At 53.4% G+C, this 17,107-nt stretch overlaps 1 protein-coding gene across 1 annotated transcript in view; it reads right to left on the bottom strand.

Annotated features, from left to right (window-relative positions):
* The window catches only part of LOC140395956 (uncharacterized), a 193,072-nt gene that overhangs the window by 84,882 nt on the left and 91,083 nt on the right, over positions 1–17,107 (bottom strand). The window contains exons 20-21 of the mRNA XM_072483985.1: positions 12,910–13,128; positions 1,657–1,776 (exon numbers count right to left, since the gene is read on the bottom strand). Coding sequence (XP_072340086.1) covers positions 1,657–1,776; positions 12,910–13,128 — 339 coding nt within the window. The remainder of the gene's footprint in view (positions 1–1,656; positions 1,777–12,909; positions 13,129–17,107) is intronic.

Genomic DNA, 17,107 nt, shown 5'->3' with positions numbered 1-17,107 from the left:
TTAGAAGGATGCGGGGGGATCTTATTGAAACATATAAAATTATGAAGGGAATAGATAGGATAGATGCAGGCAGGTTGTTTCCACTGGTCGGGGAAAGCAGAACTAGGGGGCATAGCCTCAAAATAAGGGGAAGTAGATTTAGGACGGAGTGTAGGAGGAACTTCTTCACCCAAAGGGTTGTGAATCTCTGGAATTCCTTGCCCAGTGAAGCAGTTGAGGCTCCTTCTTTAAACATTTTTAAGAAAAAGATAGATACCTTTCTAAAGAATAAAGGGATTCGGGGATATGGTGTACGGGCCGGAGATTGGAGCTGAGTCCACAAAGATCAGCCATGATCTCATTGAATAGCGGAGCAGGCTCGAGGGGCCAGATGGCCTACTCCTGTTCCTAGTTCTTATGTTCTTATGTAACATCTCGATGGGTCAGCAACATGTCTGAAGATGGAGAAGCGATGGAAACATTAAAGTAATTTTCATTTGCTCCAGGCTTATTTTATTTGTCCTTTCATGGGATGTGTGTGCCACTGGCAAAGATTGCATTTTGTTCCCATCCCTCATTGCTCATGTGGCTTGCTAGACCATTGCAAAAGGGCAGTTAAGAGTCAACCACTTCGCTGTGTAGTCCAGACCAGGTAAGCACGGCAGATTTCCTTCCCTTAAGGACATTAGATATCTGAATATTAACTGCAAAACCAAGATGTGCATGGGTACACACATTAATTCCTTCCTACTGTGTAGCTGTTTCACTTCCCGCACCAAATGGTGCACACAACAGACTTTCATCTGTCCTCGTGGTGCATTGTTTTTCCGTGGGGCAGGTCACCAGTCTGTCGCCAGAGGCTGACAGCTTGAGGGGCGCCATTCACATCAAACGTGGCTGACCAGGAGTCGCTCCCACTCTTCAAATATTTAATTAAAGTTAAAGTACCCAATTCTTTTTTTTCCAATTAAAGGACAATTAGTGTGGCCAATCCACCTAACCTGCACATCTTTGGGTTCTGTGGGTAAGACCCACGCAGACATGTGCAAATTCACACTGTGTCCCGGGTCCTCGGCTCTGTGAGGCAGCAGTGCTAACCACTGTGCCACCGTCCCACCCCTGTCTCTCCCACTCTTACTGCCAGCCATTGGCATGTTGGAAGGATTTTCAGGTTGTTTGACCGTGTTATGAACGCACCTTCCTTGGCCATCAAGACCCGGAGTGGGACACAAACCCCGAGCTTCTGGTTCAGAGGCAGGGAAGCTGCCCAGAAGACCTGCTACGCATGATAGTAATACTGCTAATTGATTCTAGAATCACAAGAGAATAGGATGTGTGTGGGATTAACAAGGCCTCCTTGATAAAGTTCAGAGATCACAGAGATTCAGAGATAGCTAATCATACAGGCGTTAGAGATCTGAAGATTGGTTGATCTATAAAATATAGTATATATTTTAGCATTGAACAACTAGTATATATAAAAGAGGGTGAGATTGCAGGGCTAAATTCGGTAGCTGGAGAGAGAGAGAGACAACCACTTGTGATTTATGGATTGATCACCTATCATGTGTACTGAAGTCTGTTCCGTAGACTCAAGCATCAGAATCCAAATAGAAAATGTTTCAGTATAAGAATTGACTTGTGTGGAGATAAGTGGATGTGCTGGGGCAGCCTTACCGTAACACCTGGTGCCTGATCTCCTCCAGCCTGGTTTGCAGGTACATGCCAGGTACCCGGAGCTGTCTGTGCTACACACTGCGTTTACATCACAGCTCAGGTTGTGACAGAGGCCTGGCACTGTAAAATGAAGGAGACACAGGAATATCAGTGTGTTTATATTGTTAAGACCACATGGGAAAGGGTAAATATTGACTCCTCTAATTTACCACTCCAGGCTTGGGTGTGAAGTTCGAGAATATGCTTTGCCAATACTGCGGGAGTCCCGCTGTGTATTAATAATTAATCAGACAGGTAGAAGAAAAGTTTATTGACCCTATTTCCCAATTTAAAAAAATAGAAAATTGTAACCCTCATTTATACATCATACACATTCCCTGGGCCCTTACATATGAGCACAGATGGTAGAATATGAGGATAGACTGAGAGATTTTCTTTACAGTTCACGAAGAAAACAAAAAAAAATCAAAAAATGTGTGGTTAACTGTCCTTTGGCTTGTCTTTCTCGAGTGATTCCACCTTGCAGCCAATTTGTTCAGTTGTCTTTTTGAGTTTTAACCCCAAAAGATTTGGGTTTGCAGAAGATTTCTCTTCTCAGGACAGTTACTCTGCCATGTCCGTGCACAATGTTTCCAAGGCAGAGAGCTGGAGATGAGATGATTCTTTGCAGCCTTTCATTGTATTCTTCCAGATCTCTGAACTAATTATCTCTCTCTGGCTTGGTCAACCAGTTCTTAAAAGTCCTTCTGCCTGTATATGCTAGAGGAATTTGATTACTGTGACTGGTGCTGTTATTGTTTTGGAGAACAGCATTCTGATCTAATGGGCGTGATTCTCCGACCCCCCCCCGGGGAGGGGGATGGGGGGTCCGTGCCGGGGTGGAGGTTGGGAGGGGGGGTCCGTGCTGGGGTGGAGGTTGGGGGGGGTCCGTGCCGGGGAGGGGGATGGGGGGTCCGTGCCGGGGTGGAGGTTGGGGGGGGGGGTCCGTGCCGGGGTGGAGGTTGGGGGTGGGGGTCCGTGCCGGGGAGGGGGATAGGGGGTCCGTGCCGGGATAGAGGTTGGGGGGGGTCCGTGCCGGGGAGGGGGTTGGGGGGGGGTCCGTGCCGGGGTGGTTTGGGGGGAGGTCCGTGCCGGGGTGGAGGTTGGGGGGGAGGTCCGTGCCGGGGTGGAGGTTGGGTGGGGTCCGTGCCGGGGTGGAGGTTGGGGGGGGGTCCGTGCCGGGGAGGGGGATGGAGGGTCCGTGCCGGGGTGGAGTTTGGGGGGGGTCCGTGCCGGGGAGGGGGATGGTGGGTCCATGCCGGGGTGGAGGTTGGGGGGGGGGTCCGTGCCGGGGTGGAGGTTGGGGGGGGTTCCGTGCCGGGGAGGGGGATGGGGGGGTCCATGCCGGGGTGGAGGTTGGGGGGGGGTCCGTGCCGGGGTGGAGGTTGGGGGGGGATGTCCGTGCCGGGAGGGGGATGGGGGGGGGGGGTCCGTGCCGGGGAGGGGGATGGGGGGGGGTCCGTGCCGGGGAGGGGGATGTGGGGGGTCCATGCCGGGGAGGGGAATGGGGGTAGTCCGTGCCGGGGAGGGGGTTGGGGTGGGGTCCGTGCGGGGAGGGGGATGGGGGGTCCGTGCCGGGGTGGAGGTTTGGGGGGGGGGGGGTCCGTGCCGGGGTGGAGGTTGGGGGGGGTCCGTGCCGGGGTGGAGGTTGGGGGGGGGATGTCCGTGCCGGGGAGGGGGATGGGGGGGGTCCGTGCCGGGGAGGGGGATGGGGGGGGTCCGTGCCGGGAAGGGGGATGCGGGGGGTCCGTGCCGGGGAGGGGGATGGGGGGGTCCGTGCCGTGGAGGGGGATGGGGCGGGGTCGGTGCGGGGAGTGGGATGGGGGGTCCGTGCCGGGGTGGAGGTTTGGGGGGGGGGTCCGTGCCGGGGTGGAGGTTGGGGGGAGTCCGTGCCGGTGTGGAGGGGGGGTCCGTGCCGGGGAGGGGGATGCGAGGGCAAGTGAGTTGGTCCACCTGGCCAGGTGCCAGCCTCCAACAGTTGGACCCATGCGGTCCATGCCACCTGGCTGGGGGGAGTAGGGGATATGGGCAATGATGACATGTCGTCGTTCCCCTCCCCCCCACTAGGCCGTCATGTTTTCCGATTATCCAGCGATGCTAGCCGCCGTGGCGGCAGCCGCTCATGTCTATGTTGCCCTGGATGAGGAGGAGGAGGAGGAGGAGGAGGAGGAGGAGCGTGCCAGAGAGGCGGCGCAGGCTGCCGCAGAGGGACAGGCGGCAGCCGCCCAGGCTGTAGGGACACCTGACCGACTACATCCGCTTCCCCGTGGACCGGGCCAGTCAAGATGCCCGGGCCGTGGGCCTCTCTGCCGTGGCCGGGTTCCCCATGGTCCAGGGCGCGATCGATGGGATGCACGTCGCCGTGTGGCCACCTACAGATAACAGGGCCGTGTTCACCAATAGGAAGGGGACCTATTCGATGAACATACAGGTGGTCTGCGACCACCGCATGATGATCCTGCACGTCTGCGCCCGTTACCCAGGCAGTGTACACGACTCATACGTGTTGTCGCGGTCATCCATCCCCGGCATGTATGAGGGACGCCATCCCCGGCTGAGGGGCTGGTTGCTGAGCGACAGGGGCTACCCATTGCGATCGTGGCTGATGACGCCTATACGGAGGCCACGCAATGAGGCGGAGAACCGCTACAATGATGCCCATGTAGCGACAAGGGGAGTGATAGAGAGCTGCTTTGGCGTGCTGAAGATGCGTTTCAGGTGCCTGGACCTCTCTGGGGGCGCCCTCCAGTATCGGTCAGATAGGGTCGGCCGCATCATTGTGGTGTGCTGCGTCCTGCACAACATAGCCCAGCAGAGGGGCAATGTGCTGCAGGCAGAGGAGGGCGGAGTGGAGGAGCAGCAGGAAGAGGCGCAGTCCTCCCCAGATGAGGGGTATGGGGGTAATGGTCAGGGCAGACGGGGTAGACACAGGCGGGTGGCTGTCCACCGTTACCGGCTGGCCCAGCGGGCATGGGACAGACTGATAGCCGCCCGCTTCACTGACTAGATGGGCGTGGGAATCGGGTAGTATGGCCACAGACCGCACACCATGGCAACAGCCGACCACCCACACCCCCCACCCATCCACCCACCCAGCACCCTCACCCCCCTCCCCAACCCCACCCACCCCACCCGCATGCTCACCACCCCCCCCCCATTGACGATCCACCTGCGGCACAACGGGCCGGGCTCACACAGTTGCAGGTGGACGCGTGTCTATTGCAGGCCATGGAGGATGATGACAACCCACCCTGCGGTGAGCTCCTGGCTCTACATCGTTGGACTATGTCTGACCCATGGCCACAGTATCACCATCCACCCGGACCATCCCTGCATGCGGCTGTGACATGGAGCACACGGTCCCGTCCTCTGCCCGGGGGATGTTGATGGCGGCCCAGGGGGAAGGGGGCAGACTCACCTGGGGCTGAGGTAAGACCACCCCTCACACACACACTTGCGCTCAACGTACATGACACCCCCCGCACGCTTTGGACAGAGCACAAAGGCAGCTTCTGTAGGTGTAACATTGACTTTAATAACCAAAGGAGTTCATGCACGTGCCCTAGCCCCTAAAACTCATCTGTGCCCTGCACCCGTGCCAACTTACTCAGTGTCTAATTGTTTGGCCTTACGGGCCCTTTGACTACGTCTACGTGGTTCCCCAGACGGTACAGCAGAACTGGAGGTGGACTCCTGTGATTCCTGCCCTCTGACACTGGATCCCTTTGGCGGCCGTTTCCTGTGGCGTCCTGGCCTAGATGGGCCAGGCTGCGGCCCGAACGACTGGAATGGCGAGCTGCCAGCCTGTCCTGCCCGTTGCCCACCCGATGCACCTGGGACGGAAGGAGGGGAGTCCGAGGTGTCGCGGTGTACCGGGACCTCCTCTACAGGGGGAGCCGGGACGGACCACACCACCTCCTCCTCCCTCGGGGTGCCCGATGGCCCCCAGGCCTCTACATGGATGGGGGATGCGAACGGACTGGCCATCCGACGCCCCCCCGACATCTGGCGCTGCCAGTCCTGGAGGCCCGTGCTGGTATCGACAGGGGTCTGCAGGTTTGCAGCCATGGAGCCCAGGGGGTTGGCAAACCCTGTCTGTGACAGTGCGACGCCGGCTCGCACATGGCCACTGGCGCCGATGCCCTCAGCGATGGCCTGCAGAGACTGGGCCATGGCCTGCTGAGACTGGACCATGGCCTGCTGAGACTGGGCCATGGCCTGCTGAGACTGGGCCATGGCCTGCAGAGACTGGGCTATGGCGTTGAGCGCCTCTGCCATCTGGCGCTGGCACTGGCTCATGGCCTCCTGTGAGAGGGCAGCCATTTCCTGGCCCACAGACGCCGCCTGCACGGAAAGCCCCAGGCCTCGCAAACCGTTCCCCATGTCTGACACCGTCGCACCCATTGCCTCCACCACGGACGCCACCCGTGCGGTGTCAGCTTGGGTGGCACGCATGACCGGCACCACTCCCAGCTCCTGGACGCGGGTGGACTCCTCCACCTGCGACTGCAGCCGCCGCAAGCCGGCCGTCACCCTCTTCGCTCGTCTCCGGGTCGGTGGTTGCATCGGATCTATGTGTGGTTGTGGTAACTCCAGGAACCCGGGATCCATCTGGGCGGCAGATGTTCGCTTGGGCTGGGCTGCCCTCCGACCGCCCGGCCCCTCTGCTGCTCCTACCTCCACCTGCTGTACCGGGACGGCTGTGTTGTGCGCACCAGTGAGTGTACCAGACGCCTCATCACTAAAGTGCCCAACCGAGGTGAGTGTTTCTGCGATGGTGGAGGGTGTTGGTGACAGCAGTGGCGTTGTGTCGTGCTCTTCGTCCCACTCTGAGTCCATGGCACTTTGGGGTGGGGGTTCGTCTCCACCCATCCACTCTGAGTCACTGTCCGGTATTTCGTCTTCCTGGGTAGTGCTGTCCCGGGTAGGGGTGTCCTGGGCAGTGCTGTCCCGGGTAGTGGTGTCCCGGGTAGTGGTGTCCCGGGTAGTGGTGTCCCGGGTAGTGGTGTCCCGGGTGGTGCTGTCCCGGGTAGTGCTGTCCCGGGTAGGGGTGTCCTGGGTAGTGGTGTCCTGGCTCGGATATGACGGGGGCCTGTGGCTGCCCCCCTCGTCGCTGGGTGGTCGCTCGCGCACGTGACGGGGGTGTCGTCTCCCTGTTGCTCCAGGTCTCTCCGTCTCCCGTGGTGTGCGAGGGGCATCCTGCGGGCGTCGCATGCTGGAGGGTGCGGGTCTCTCCGTCTCCCGTGGTGTGCGAGGGGCATCCTGCGGGCGTTGCATGCTGGAAGGTGCGGGTCTCTCCGTCTCCCGTGGTGTGTGAGGGACATCCTGCGGGCGTCGCATGCTGGAAGGTCCGGGTCTCTCCGTCTCCCGTGGCCTCCGAGGGGCATCCTGCGGGCGTCGCATGCTGGAGGGTCCGGGTCTCTCCGTCTCCCATGGCCTCCGAGGGGCATCCTGCGGGCGGTCTGCATCTGCGGGGATGGGTGCCTGGACGTTTGGTCCTGCGATACACAATGAAGCATGCATGGTTAGACATCAGGCAGTGATCAGGTGATATGGGGGAGGGGGATATAGGGGAGGGGGGATATGGGGACGGGCTGTCGGTGGCTCACTTGCTACTATGCCCCCGACCTCTGCATCAGCAACCTCCCGGTCCTCAGGTCCACCAGCCAGTTCTAGGGCCCTTTCCTCGTGTTCGGTCAGTGGCCTCTCATCAGCGGGGCCTCCTCCAGTCCTCACATGCTCCCTATTGTTGTGTGCGCGCTTATCCTGTGGGGGGGGGCAGGGGTAAAAGGCAACACTGTTAGGCAGGTATATGAATGCACGCCATTGGTTGCGCGTGCATTGCAGAGGTTAAGGTTAGGGCTGGATTCACTTGGGGATATGGGGGAGGGGGGATATGGGGGAGGGGGATATGGGGAATATGGGGGACGGGGGGATATGGGGGAGGGGGGATATGGGGGATATGGGGGAATATGGGGGGATATGGGGGAGGGGGGTATGGGGGAGGGGGGATATGGGGGAGGGGGGATATGGGGGAGGGGGATATGGGGGAGGGGGGATATGGGGGAGGGGGATATGGGGGAGGGGGATATGGGGGAGGGGGGACATGGGGGAGGGGGGACATGGGGGAGGGGGGGTATGGCGGAGGGGGATATGGGGGATATGGGGAGGGGGGATATGGGGGAGGGGGGATTATGGGGATATGGGGGAGGGGGGATATGGGGAGGGGGGATATGGGGAGGGGGAAATATGGGGGAGGGGGGATATGGGGGAGGGGGGATATGGGGGAGGGGGATATGGGGGAGGGGGGATATGGGGAAGGGGGGATATGGGGAGGGGGATATGGGGGAGGGGGGATATGGGGGCGGGGGGGATATGGGGGAGGGGGGGATATGGGGGAGGCTCACCCTGCCTGCTCTGACGAGGTTGTTCACCTTCTTGTGGCACTGGGTGCCTGTCCGTGGTGTCAGGGCCGCAGCGGTGACGGCCTCTGCCACTTCCCTCCACAGACGTCGGCTGTGGCGTGGGGCAACTCTGCGGCCGTGCCCGGGATACAGGGCGTCCCTCCTCTGCTCCACCGTGTCCAGGAGCGCCTCCACATCCCGTGACTCGAACCTGGGGCTGAGCGGCGGCCAGCCATCCAGTCGGGTGTTGCGGTCGGGTGTTCCGGTCGGGTGGGGGGGAGCAGTTCGGCCTTATGAGCCGTCACGCCGTGCGGCGCGTATGACGCTGCACGGCGTGAACCACTGCGCAAGCGCGGATCCCGTTACGTCGCTGCTAGCCCATTTCGGGCCGGAGACTTTCGACCCATTTTTCCGACGTGACGCAAGTCGGATTTGCGCTGTTTTTTGCGCCGATCGGCGGACTTTCCGCCGATAACGGAGAATTAAGCCCCAGAAACTTTGGTTGAGTTTCAAGACAGTGTAAAACTCAACAGGAAATGAGGTCATTGACATTCCTCAGGAGAGTCTGTTTCCTTTTTCTCCCATTTGGATGGAATGCAAGTTCTGTTTCATGGCTGGCTAGCAATTCCCCATGGCTTAATAAGAGTACAGTTTATTGTTAAAAAAAAATATCCAGACAGAAAATGAGAAACAAAAATTGCAACAATTCACTAAAGGGCCATGTGAGGAAATGGTTCTGCCCTAAGGCAGAATTATGACCCCTCCTCCGAGGGGTCATAATTACTACAGGCATTCTGTCCTGCTTCTGTGGCATGGGAGATAAGGGTGCGGGTCCATTTGGCCATATTGTCTGCGGACAAATGGGCATGGTCTACGTTTCCGAAAACGGCTTCAAAGTGAATCCACAAGCGTCCTGCGAATGCTGTGGGGTGTTCAGACTTTTTCTGTCTACATTTATTTAGACCGTCTACGGGGTCGCCCCGGTTGTACCCGATCGCATCCAGGATCGCGGTATGCATTTCTGCAAGGGTGCCTCCTCCTACATTCTGTGGGTCGGGAAGGGCTGCTGCGGCCGATGGGTCTAAGCTGATGACCGTGAGCTTTACCTGCTCCTTTTCATCCAGGCCGTACATGGACGCCTGGTGTTTGACGGTGGCAAAGAAATGGTGTGGGTCTGAAGCGGGGAGGAACGGTGTGATTTTCGCACACGCGTCCCGTAATTGGGTCACTGTGAGGGGGGGTGGAATATAAGACTTCCGCCTCGTCTGCTGTGGCGGTGCGGTGGGTTGTTACAGGGTTCATGGGAGCCTGTATTATCTGCTGTGTGGGGGCCGGATCAACAGGGGTATAAAAGAAACCACATTGGGTCTCTCTCTCTCTCTTTTGGGTGTACTGTTGTAGCCACGTAAAATGGCTGCGTCCCAATTAATTTGGCCAAAACCCGATTTAAATTGGCTTACCGAAAAGGCTGCTGGGAAGAGCAGGTAACAAGACAGAAATGGACAGCTGCAGACAGAATAGCATATTCGGCTCTGGGGAAGTTGGCCCAGATCGATACTCAGGGCTATTAACAGCCCATCAACCCAGACTCTTAACAGCCCATCCACCCAGACATCTGCAGTTTAATCGGCTTCCCCGAGAACAATTGCAACATATTAGCAATTGAATACCGGGCCAGACCTGTCGCCGCCTGCAGTGGCCGAAACAAAGGCAGGTGAACGACCACCCCCGATCGGGGAATCGCCTCGCAATTGGATGTATCGAACCCAGTGATTGGGAACAAGTCCAATCACTTGGGACTCAGGGTCAAGGGCCGCCCCAAGAGGCGGGAAGCCCCGGGACCCTATAAAGTGAGGGGCCAAGTTCAGACCTCTCTCTCCCTTCTTCGCCTGCTCGAGACCTCCGCAAGAACAGCAACCGGCAACCGTAAGTTTGAGTCCAGCGATCGCTATCTGATGAAGACTCCTAGCCATCGACCTGTAGCAGTCTTTTGAAACCCGCGGGCCAGATCCGATTGGCTAAGCCATTCGTTTCCCTGACCTGGTGGGCTCTTCCTAAAGTTAAGTATTGGCCAGTAGTGATAGGTTTATTATATAGATAGTAGGATTATTGTGTAAACATTACTTGTTGTATATAATAAATGACCGTTGATTTCAATCTTACTAAGCGGTGTGCCGACTTATTAATCATAACTTGAACTTGAACCACGTGGCGGTATCAGAAAGATACCTGGCGACTCATGAGCAAAGGTGACGTAATCAGAGCTAATAAACTAAGGCTACAAAGAGCAACATAATTGACGACTCCGCCGGGACCCGACATAGAAGTGGAAAACCACTCCGGGAGAACCCCAACAATTTGAATAGAATCCAATCGGAAACAAAAACAAAAAAAACCCACAAGTGTTCAAGCGGTTCTGGTTAATAATTCACAATTCGGAAGTGTGTGTATGCATGCGTAACTAACAGGGTTATAAGGTAAAACTGATAGATTTTGTTGCGTCAAAACTGTCGGAAGTCTGTATTTTCGGAAATTAGCGCAAGCCGTACCCGCATCTACGACACCACCTTCGCCCCCTGTTCCACATTTGAACGTAACGAGCAGATAAGAGAGAGAGCCATGCAGGCAATGCAGGCAATTTGCGGTCGCATCGATCAGCAGCGTTAGAGTGGGACAGTGTCCCATTTGGGAAGTGGAAATTCGCAAATTTCTGCAGGGCAAAGGATGGCCCATGTGGAAGGATCTCTGCAATAATGACGATTCAGGTCCCGGAAGCATAGGGCATACTTGGTGGGAGAACCTGAGTGAGATCCATAAAAAGAGTTTAGCAAAAGCGCGCAAGCCGATGGCAATTGTGTCCTGTCTGGCACAATTGCGAGGACAGAGGAGGTCGTCAGGACGCTCCGCAAAGAAATAGAAGGTATACATCGTATGAGTAAAATTGATGTATGCGAGGTTGAGAAAGAGAACTTGGAATTAAAAAGGAAATTAGCAGCAAAGGACGAAGAGGTGGCTGATGCCAAACGAGGTCACCAATCTTGTCTGGCGCACTTGAGTAGTTTCCAGTCCCAGTATGAGAAGGCTTATCAGGGCACGCAGCGTGCAGTCCTGGTAAAGAAAGAGACAGAGAAGCAGGTGGAGATGCTACAGAAACAATGCAGTGATCTCAAGGAAGCCTTGAGAGCGCTCAACGCTGCAACCACGGAACAAAGGCGGAGTACCTTGGACCATGCAAAGTGCAGAAAGCAAATTACAGACCTGCAAGCAATGCTTTCTGTGCAAAAGGGATTCCAAGACACCTTTGGGGAAGGTTTAGACCAGGAAGACGGCCCTGATTGGGAAGAACTGCAAGAGACAGCGCAGAGATATGTTCAGGGAGCATGTGCGCAGGGAAAACCTCAAAGGAGGAGAGCATTAGGGTTAATGTAAGCCTACTTGTGACAATAATAAAAGATTATTATGTGTCTTTTCTCCTTCCTCACATACCTCCTGGGGCATTGGTCTCCATAGTGATGCTGGGTTCTGGACCTGAATTCTCCGGTCTTTGGGATTCCCTGTTCCCACTGGCAGCGCACCCCCGCCCGCGGGTTTCCTGGCGGTGTGGGGTGGTTTCAATGGGAAATCCCACTGTTAAGCGGGAGTAGTGAATCTCACCAGATGCCGAGAAGCACGTGGCCGAGGGACAAGAGAATCAAGCCCCTGCTGCTTAGCATTAGGGTCCAATTAGGAAAACGGAGCACTAATAGGGAAGACTGTCTGATTGCCTCGATTTTATATGAACCAGGATCATTAACCCAATGGCAGATTTGTGAATCCACATTCATGTGGATACACAATGATGCTGTTTCCAAAACTGTCACATCATTTAAACTTCCGGCAAGTTGTGTTATTGAGAGGGAGAAAAAAAGGATTGCCCAAATGCTTTCACTAATCCCCCATATAGAATCACAGAACGGAAGAGACACATTTGGCTCATCATTGTCTCTCAATATCTTTCCAGCCAAACACATTTTCCTGCTCTTGGCTCCTAGCTCTATAGGTGACACCACTTCAAGTGAATATTTAAGTATCTTTTAAATGTGATTTAGTATCTGCCTCGATCAACCTATCAGGCAGTGAGTTCCAGATCAACATCATCTAGGTGAACAAATTCTCCTCAACTCCTCCCTAATCCTCTCACAATTGCTTTAAACCCGTGACCCCTGGATATTGATCCCTATTTGTAAGGGAGGTTCTTCCTAGCCATTCCATTTAGGTCCTACATCATTTTGTAAATTAAATCTCCCCTCGTCCTCTGCAATTCCATAGAAAATAATCCCAGTCTATCCAATCTTTTCCCACTCCCCAATTTCAATGTAGTACCCCCAACCATGTACCTTCTTCCCCCGATCCATTCCCAGATTCACTAAATGAGCGTTGGAAACAGATTCAACAGTAACTTCTAAAAGGGAAGTGGATTAATACCCATGAAGGAGGGAACTGCCAGGCTAATGCCAGGTAGTTATTTCAGCGATCTGGCACAGGCCTGATCAACTGAATGGCCACCACCTGCTGTAGAATTCCATGGAGATGTATACATGTAATCTCAATTCTCCAGCGAATTAATGATGTATTAAAACAAATATTCAATGGACAATTATGTGCAGTGTTCTTTATATGGAACGTGACATGTGAACACAATCTAATCAGTTTACAATTGTCTTATTTCACAATGTTGTTCCCATGTTTAACCTCGATTCACAGTGTATCTTTGTTGGAGAGAACCAGACTATGTTGGCTAGCTGTGAGCAAAGAATTAAACAAAACTCACCCATTTCAAAATAAATTTTGAACCTTGTGTTCGGCACATTTGGTCCAGAGTAGAAATGGACCCAGGCGCCAGTGCAATTGGAGAGTTGAAATCTGGTGACGTTTAGGTGTTTCTGGGTGAGTGTTAAACGCTCGTGTCGATCGGGATCTGTTCCACAGCCAAAGGAGATGTAATCGTCCTGGGATTCCACAGATAGTGACTCCACCCTGAATCGCATTCCTGTGTGTGAATAAAAAATAGACCCGGGTTAGAGGAAGGCCCATTTCTGTAGAGTGTCTGTGCTTCACTCATTGCTTCAGGCATGGAAAAGATACTCTGCAGGATTCTCCGTCCCGCCAACCCCGTTTTCCAGCACGACGCGCCCCCGCTGGCAGTGGGATCCTCTGTTCCGGAATCCCCCCAATGTGGTTTCCTATTGTGGCCATCCCACGCCGTCGGGAAATCCGTGGGCGTGGGTGCCTTGCCGGTGAAGTGGAGGATCGTGCTGACGGAGATTCCTGCAGACTGTTCCCCTCATGTTGTTGGAGACTGACTTGGCTCAGTGATAGTTGTTATCTTTGAGTCAGAAGGTTGTGATTCGAGTCTCACTCCAGATACAAATTCATAGACTGCTGCCCAACAACAATATATATTCACAGAATCATCAATAAACAAATTATGAGCCTCACTCTCCTGAGGAGATATTAAGTCAGGTGAATATTTCAAAGAAAATTGGGGTGATCTCCATGGTGACTGAGCTAATACTTATCCCCCAACTGTTATAATTAGTAAACTGTTTATCTGGTCATTATCTTATTCCCACCTATGAGATCTCGCTGTGAGCATATTGTCTGCCACAATTTACTATGTTACAATGCTTGTTGGTGATCAGGAATCTGCAAGGAACTCCACAGAATTCCTTTTGCGCCTGGTCCTAAGGATTTATCTGAAGGGTGTTATATTTCTTCCAGGAGATTACCGGGCTGCTGGGTGGGGCCCTTGGCAGTTAGAACATAGAATAGTACAGCACAGAACAGGCCCTTCGGCCCTCGATGTTGTGCCGAGCATTGTCCGAAACTAAGATCAAGCTATCCCAGTCCCTGTCATTCTGGTGTGCTCCATGTGCCTATCCAATAACCGCTTGAAAGTTCCTAAAGTGTCCGACTCCACTATCACAACAAGCAGTCCATTCCACACCCTAACCACTCTCTGAATAAAGAACCTACCTCGGACATCCCTCTTATATCTCCCACCCTGAATCTTATAGTTATGCCCCCTTGTAACAGCTACATCCACCCAAGGAAATAGTCTCTGAACGTCCACTCTATCTATCCCACGGCAGCACGGTAGCATTGTGGATAGTACAATTGCTTCACAGCTCCAGGGTCCCAGGTTCGATTCCGGCTTGGGTCACTGTCTGTGCGGAGTCTGCACATCCTCCCCGTGTGTGCGTGGGTTTCCTCCGGGTGCTCCGGTTTCCTCCCACAGTCCAAAGATGTGCAGGTTAGGTGGATTGGCCATGATAAATTGCCCTTAGTGTCCAAAATTGCCCTTAGTGTTGGATGGGGTTTCTGGGTTATGGGGATAGGGTGGAGGTGTTGACCTTGGTAGGCTGCTCTTTCCAAGAGCTGGTGCAGACTCGATGGGCCGAATGGGCTTCTGCACTGTAAATGCTATGATAATCTATGATAATCCCGCTCATTATCTTATAAACTTCTATTAAATCGCCTCTCATCCTCCTCCGCTCCAAAGAGAAAAGCCCTAGCTCCCTAAACCTTTCCTCATAAGACCTATCCTGCAAACCAGGCAGCATCCTGGTAAATCTCCTTTGCACCCTTTCCAGTGCTTCCACATCCTTCCTATGATGAGGTGACCAGAACTGCACACACTACTCCAAATGTGGTCACATCAGGGTCATTTATAGTTGCAGCATAACCCCGCGGCTCTTAAACTCAAGCCCCCTGTTAATAAACGCTAACACACTATAAGCCTTCTTCACGGCTCTATCCACTTGAGTGGCAACTTTCAGAGATCTGTGGACATGAACCCCAAGATATCTCTGTTCCTCCACATTCCTCAGAACCCTGCCGTTGACCCTGTAATCCGCATTCAAATTTTTTCTACCAAAATGAATCACTTCGCACTTATCAGGGTTAAACTCCATCTGCCATTTTTCGGCCCAGCTCTGCATCCTATCAATGTCTCTTTGCAGCCTACAACAGCCCTCCACCTCATCCACTACTCCACCAATCTTGGTGTCATCAGCAAATTTACTGACCCACCCTTCAGCCCCCTCCTCCAAGTCATTGATAAAATCACAAATAGCAGAGGACCCGCTGGTAACTGGTCTTCAGTCTGAAAATTTTCCATCCACCGCCACCCTCTGTCTTCTATGTGATAGCCAGTTACTTATCCAATTGGCCAAATTTCCCTCCATCCCACACCTCCTTACTTTCTTCATAAGCCGACCATGGGGAACCTTATCAAACGCTTTACTAAAATCCCTGTATACGACATCAACTGCTCTACCTTCATCTACACATTTAGTTACCTCCTCAAAGAATTCAATCAAATTTGTGAGGCAAGACTTACCCTTCATGAATCCGTGTTGACTATCCTGGATTAAGCTGCATCGTTCCAAATGGTCATAAATCCTAACCTTCAGGATATTTTCCATTATCTTCCCGACCACCGAAGTCAGACTAACTGGCCTATAATTACCAGGGTCATTCCTATTCCCTTTCTTGAACAGAGGAACAACATTTGCCACTCTCCAGTCCTCTGACTATCCCCGTGGACAGCGAGGACCCAAAGATCAAAGCCAAAGGTTCTGCAATCTCATCCCTTGCCTCCCAAAGAATCCTTGGATATATCCCATCTGGCCCAGGGGACTTGTCGACCCTCAGGTTTTTCAAAATTGCTAATACATCCTTCCTCAGAACATCTACTTCCTCCAGCGTACCCGCCTGAATCACACTCTCATCCTCAAAAACATGGCCCCTCTCCTTTGTGAACACTGAAGAAAAGTATTCATTCAATGCCTCTCCTATTTTTTCTGACTCCATGCACAAGTTCCCACTACTGTCCTTGACTGGCCCTACCCTCACCCTGGTCATTCTTTTATTTCTCACATAAGTGTAAAAAGCCTTGGGGTTTCCTTGATCCGACCCGCCAAGGTCTTCGCATGCCCCCTCCTAGCTCTCCTAAGCCCTTTTTCCAGCTCATTCCCTGCTACCTTGTAACCCTCAAGCGACCCTACTGAACCTTGTTTTCTCATCCTTACATACTCTTCCTTTTTCCTCTTGATAAGACATTCAACCTCTTTTGTGAACCATGGTTACCTCACACGGCCATTTCCTCCCTGCCTGACAGGGACATGCCTATCAAGGACACGCAGTATTTGTTCCTTGAACAAGCTCCACTTTTCATTTGTGCCTTTCCCTGACAGTTTCTGTCCCCATCTTAAGCTCCCTAATTCTTGCCTAATCGCATCATAATTACCCCTCCCCCAATTATAAACCTTGCCCTGCCTTATGGCCCTATCCCTCTCCATTGCAATAGTGAAAGACACCGAATTGTGGTCACTGTCTCCAAAGTGCTCTCCCACAAACAAATCTAACACTTGGCCCGGTTCATTACTCAGTACCAAATCCAATGTGGCCCCCCCTCTTGTCGGCCTATCCACATATTGTGTCAGGAAACCCTCCTGTACACACTGTACAAAAACTGCCCCATCCGAACTGTTCGACCTATAGAGGTTCCAATCAATATTTGGAAAGTTAAAGTCACCCATGACAACTACCCTGAGACCTCCATACCTAGCCATAATCTGTTTTGCAATTCTTCCTCCACATCTCTATTACTATTTGGGGGTTTATAGAAAACTCCTAACAATGTCACTGCTCCTTTCCTATTTCTAACTTCGGCCCATATTACCTCAGTAGGCAGATCCCCTTCAAACTGCCTTTCTGCAGCCGTTAAACTATCCTTGATTAACAATGCTACTCCTCCACCTCTTTTACCACCTTCCCTACTCTTACTGAAACATCTATACCCCGGAACTTCCAACAACCATTCCTGTCCCTGTTCTAACCATGTCTCCGTAATGGTCACAACATCGTAGTCCCAAGTACCAATCCATGCTCCATGTTCACCGACCTTATTCCGGATGCTGCTTGCATAGAAGTAGACACACTTCAACACACCTTTCTGTCTGCCG

Source organism: Scyliorhinus torazame, chromosome 19 (assembly GCF_047496885.1).
Source record: "Scyliorhinus torazame isolate Kashiwa2021f chromosome 19, sScyTor2.1, whole genome shotgun sequence".
NCBI classification, from domain to species: domain Eukaryota; kingdom Metazoa; phylum Chordata; class Chondrichthyes; order Carcharhiniformes; family Scyliorhinidae; genus Scyliorhinus; species Scyliorhinus torazame.
The sequence above is the reverse complement of the archived record's forward strand: the minus strand, read 5'-3'. Positions and strand labels throughout refer to the sequence as shown.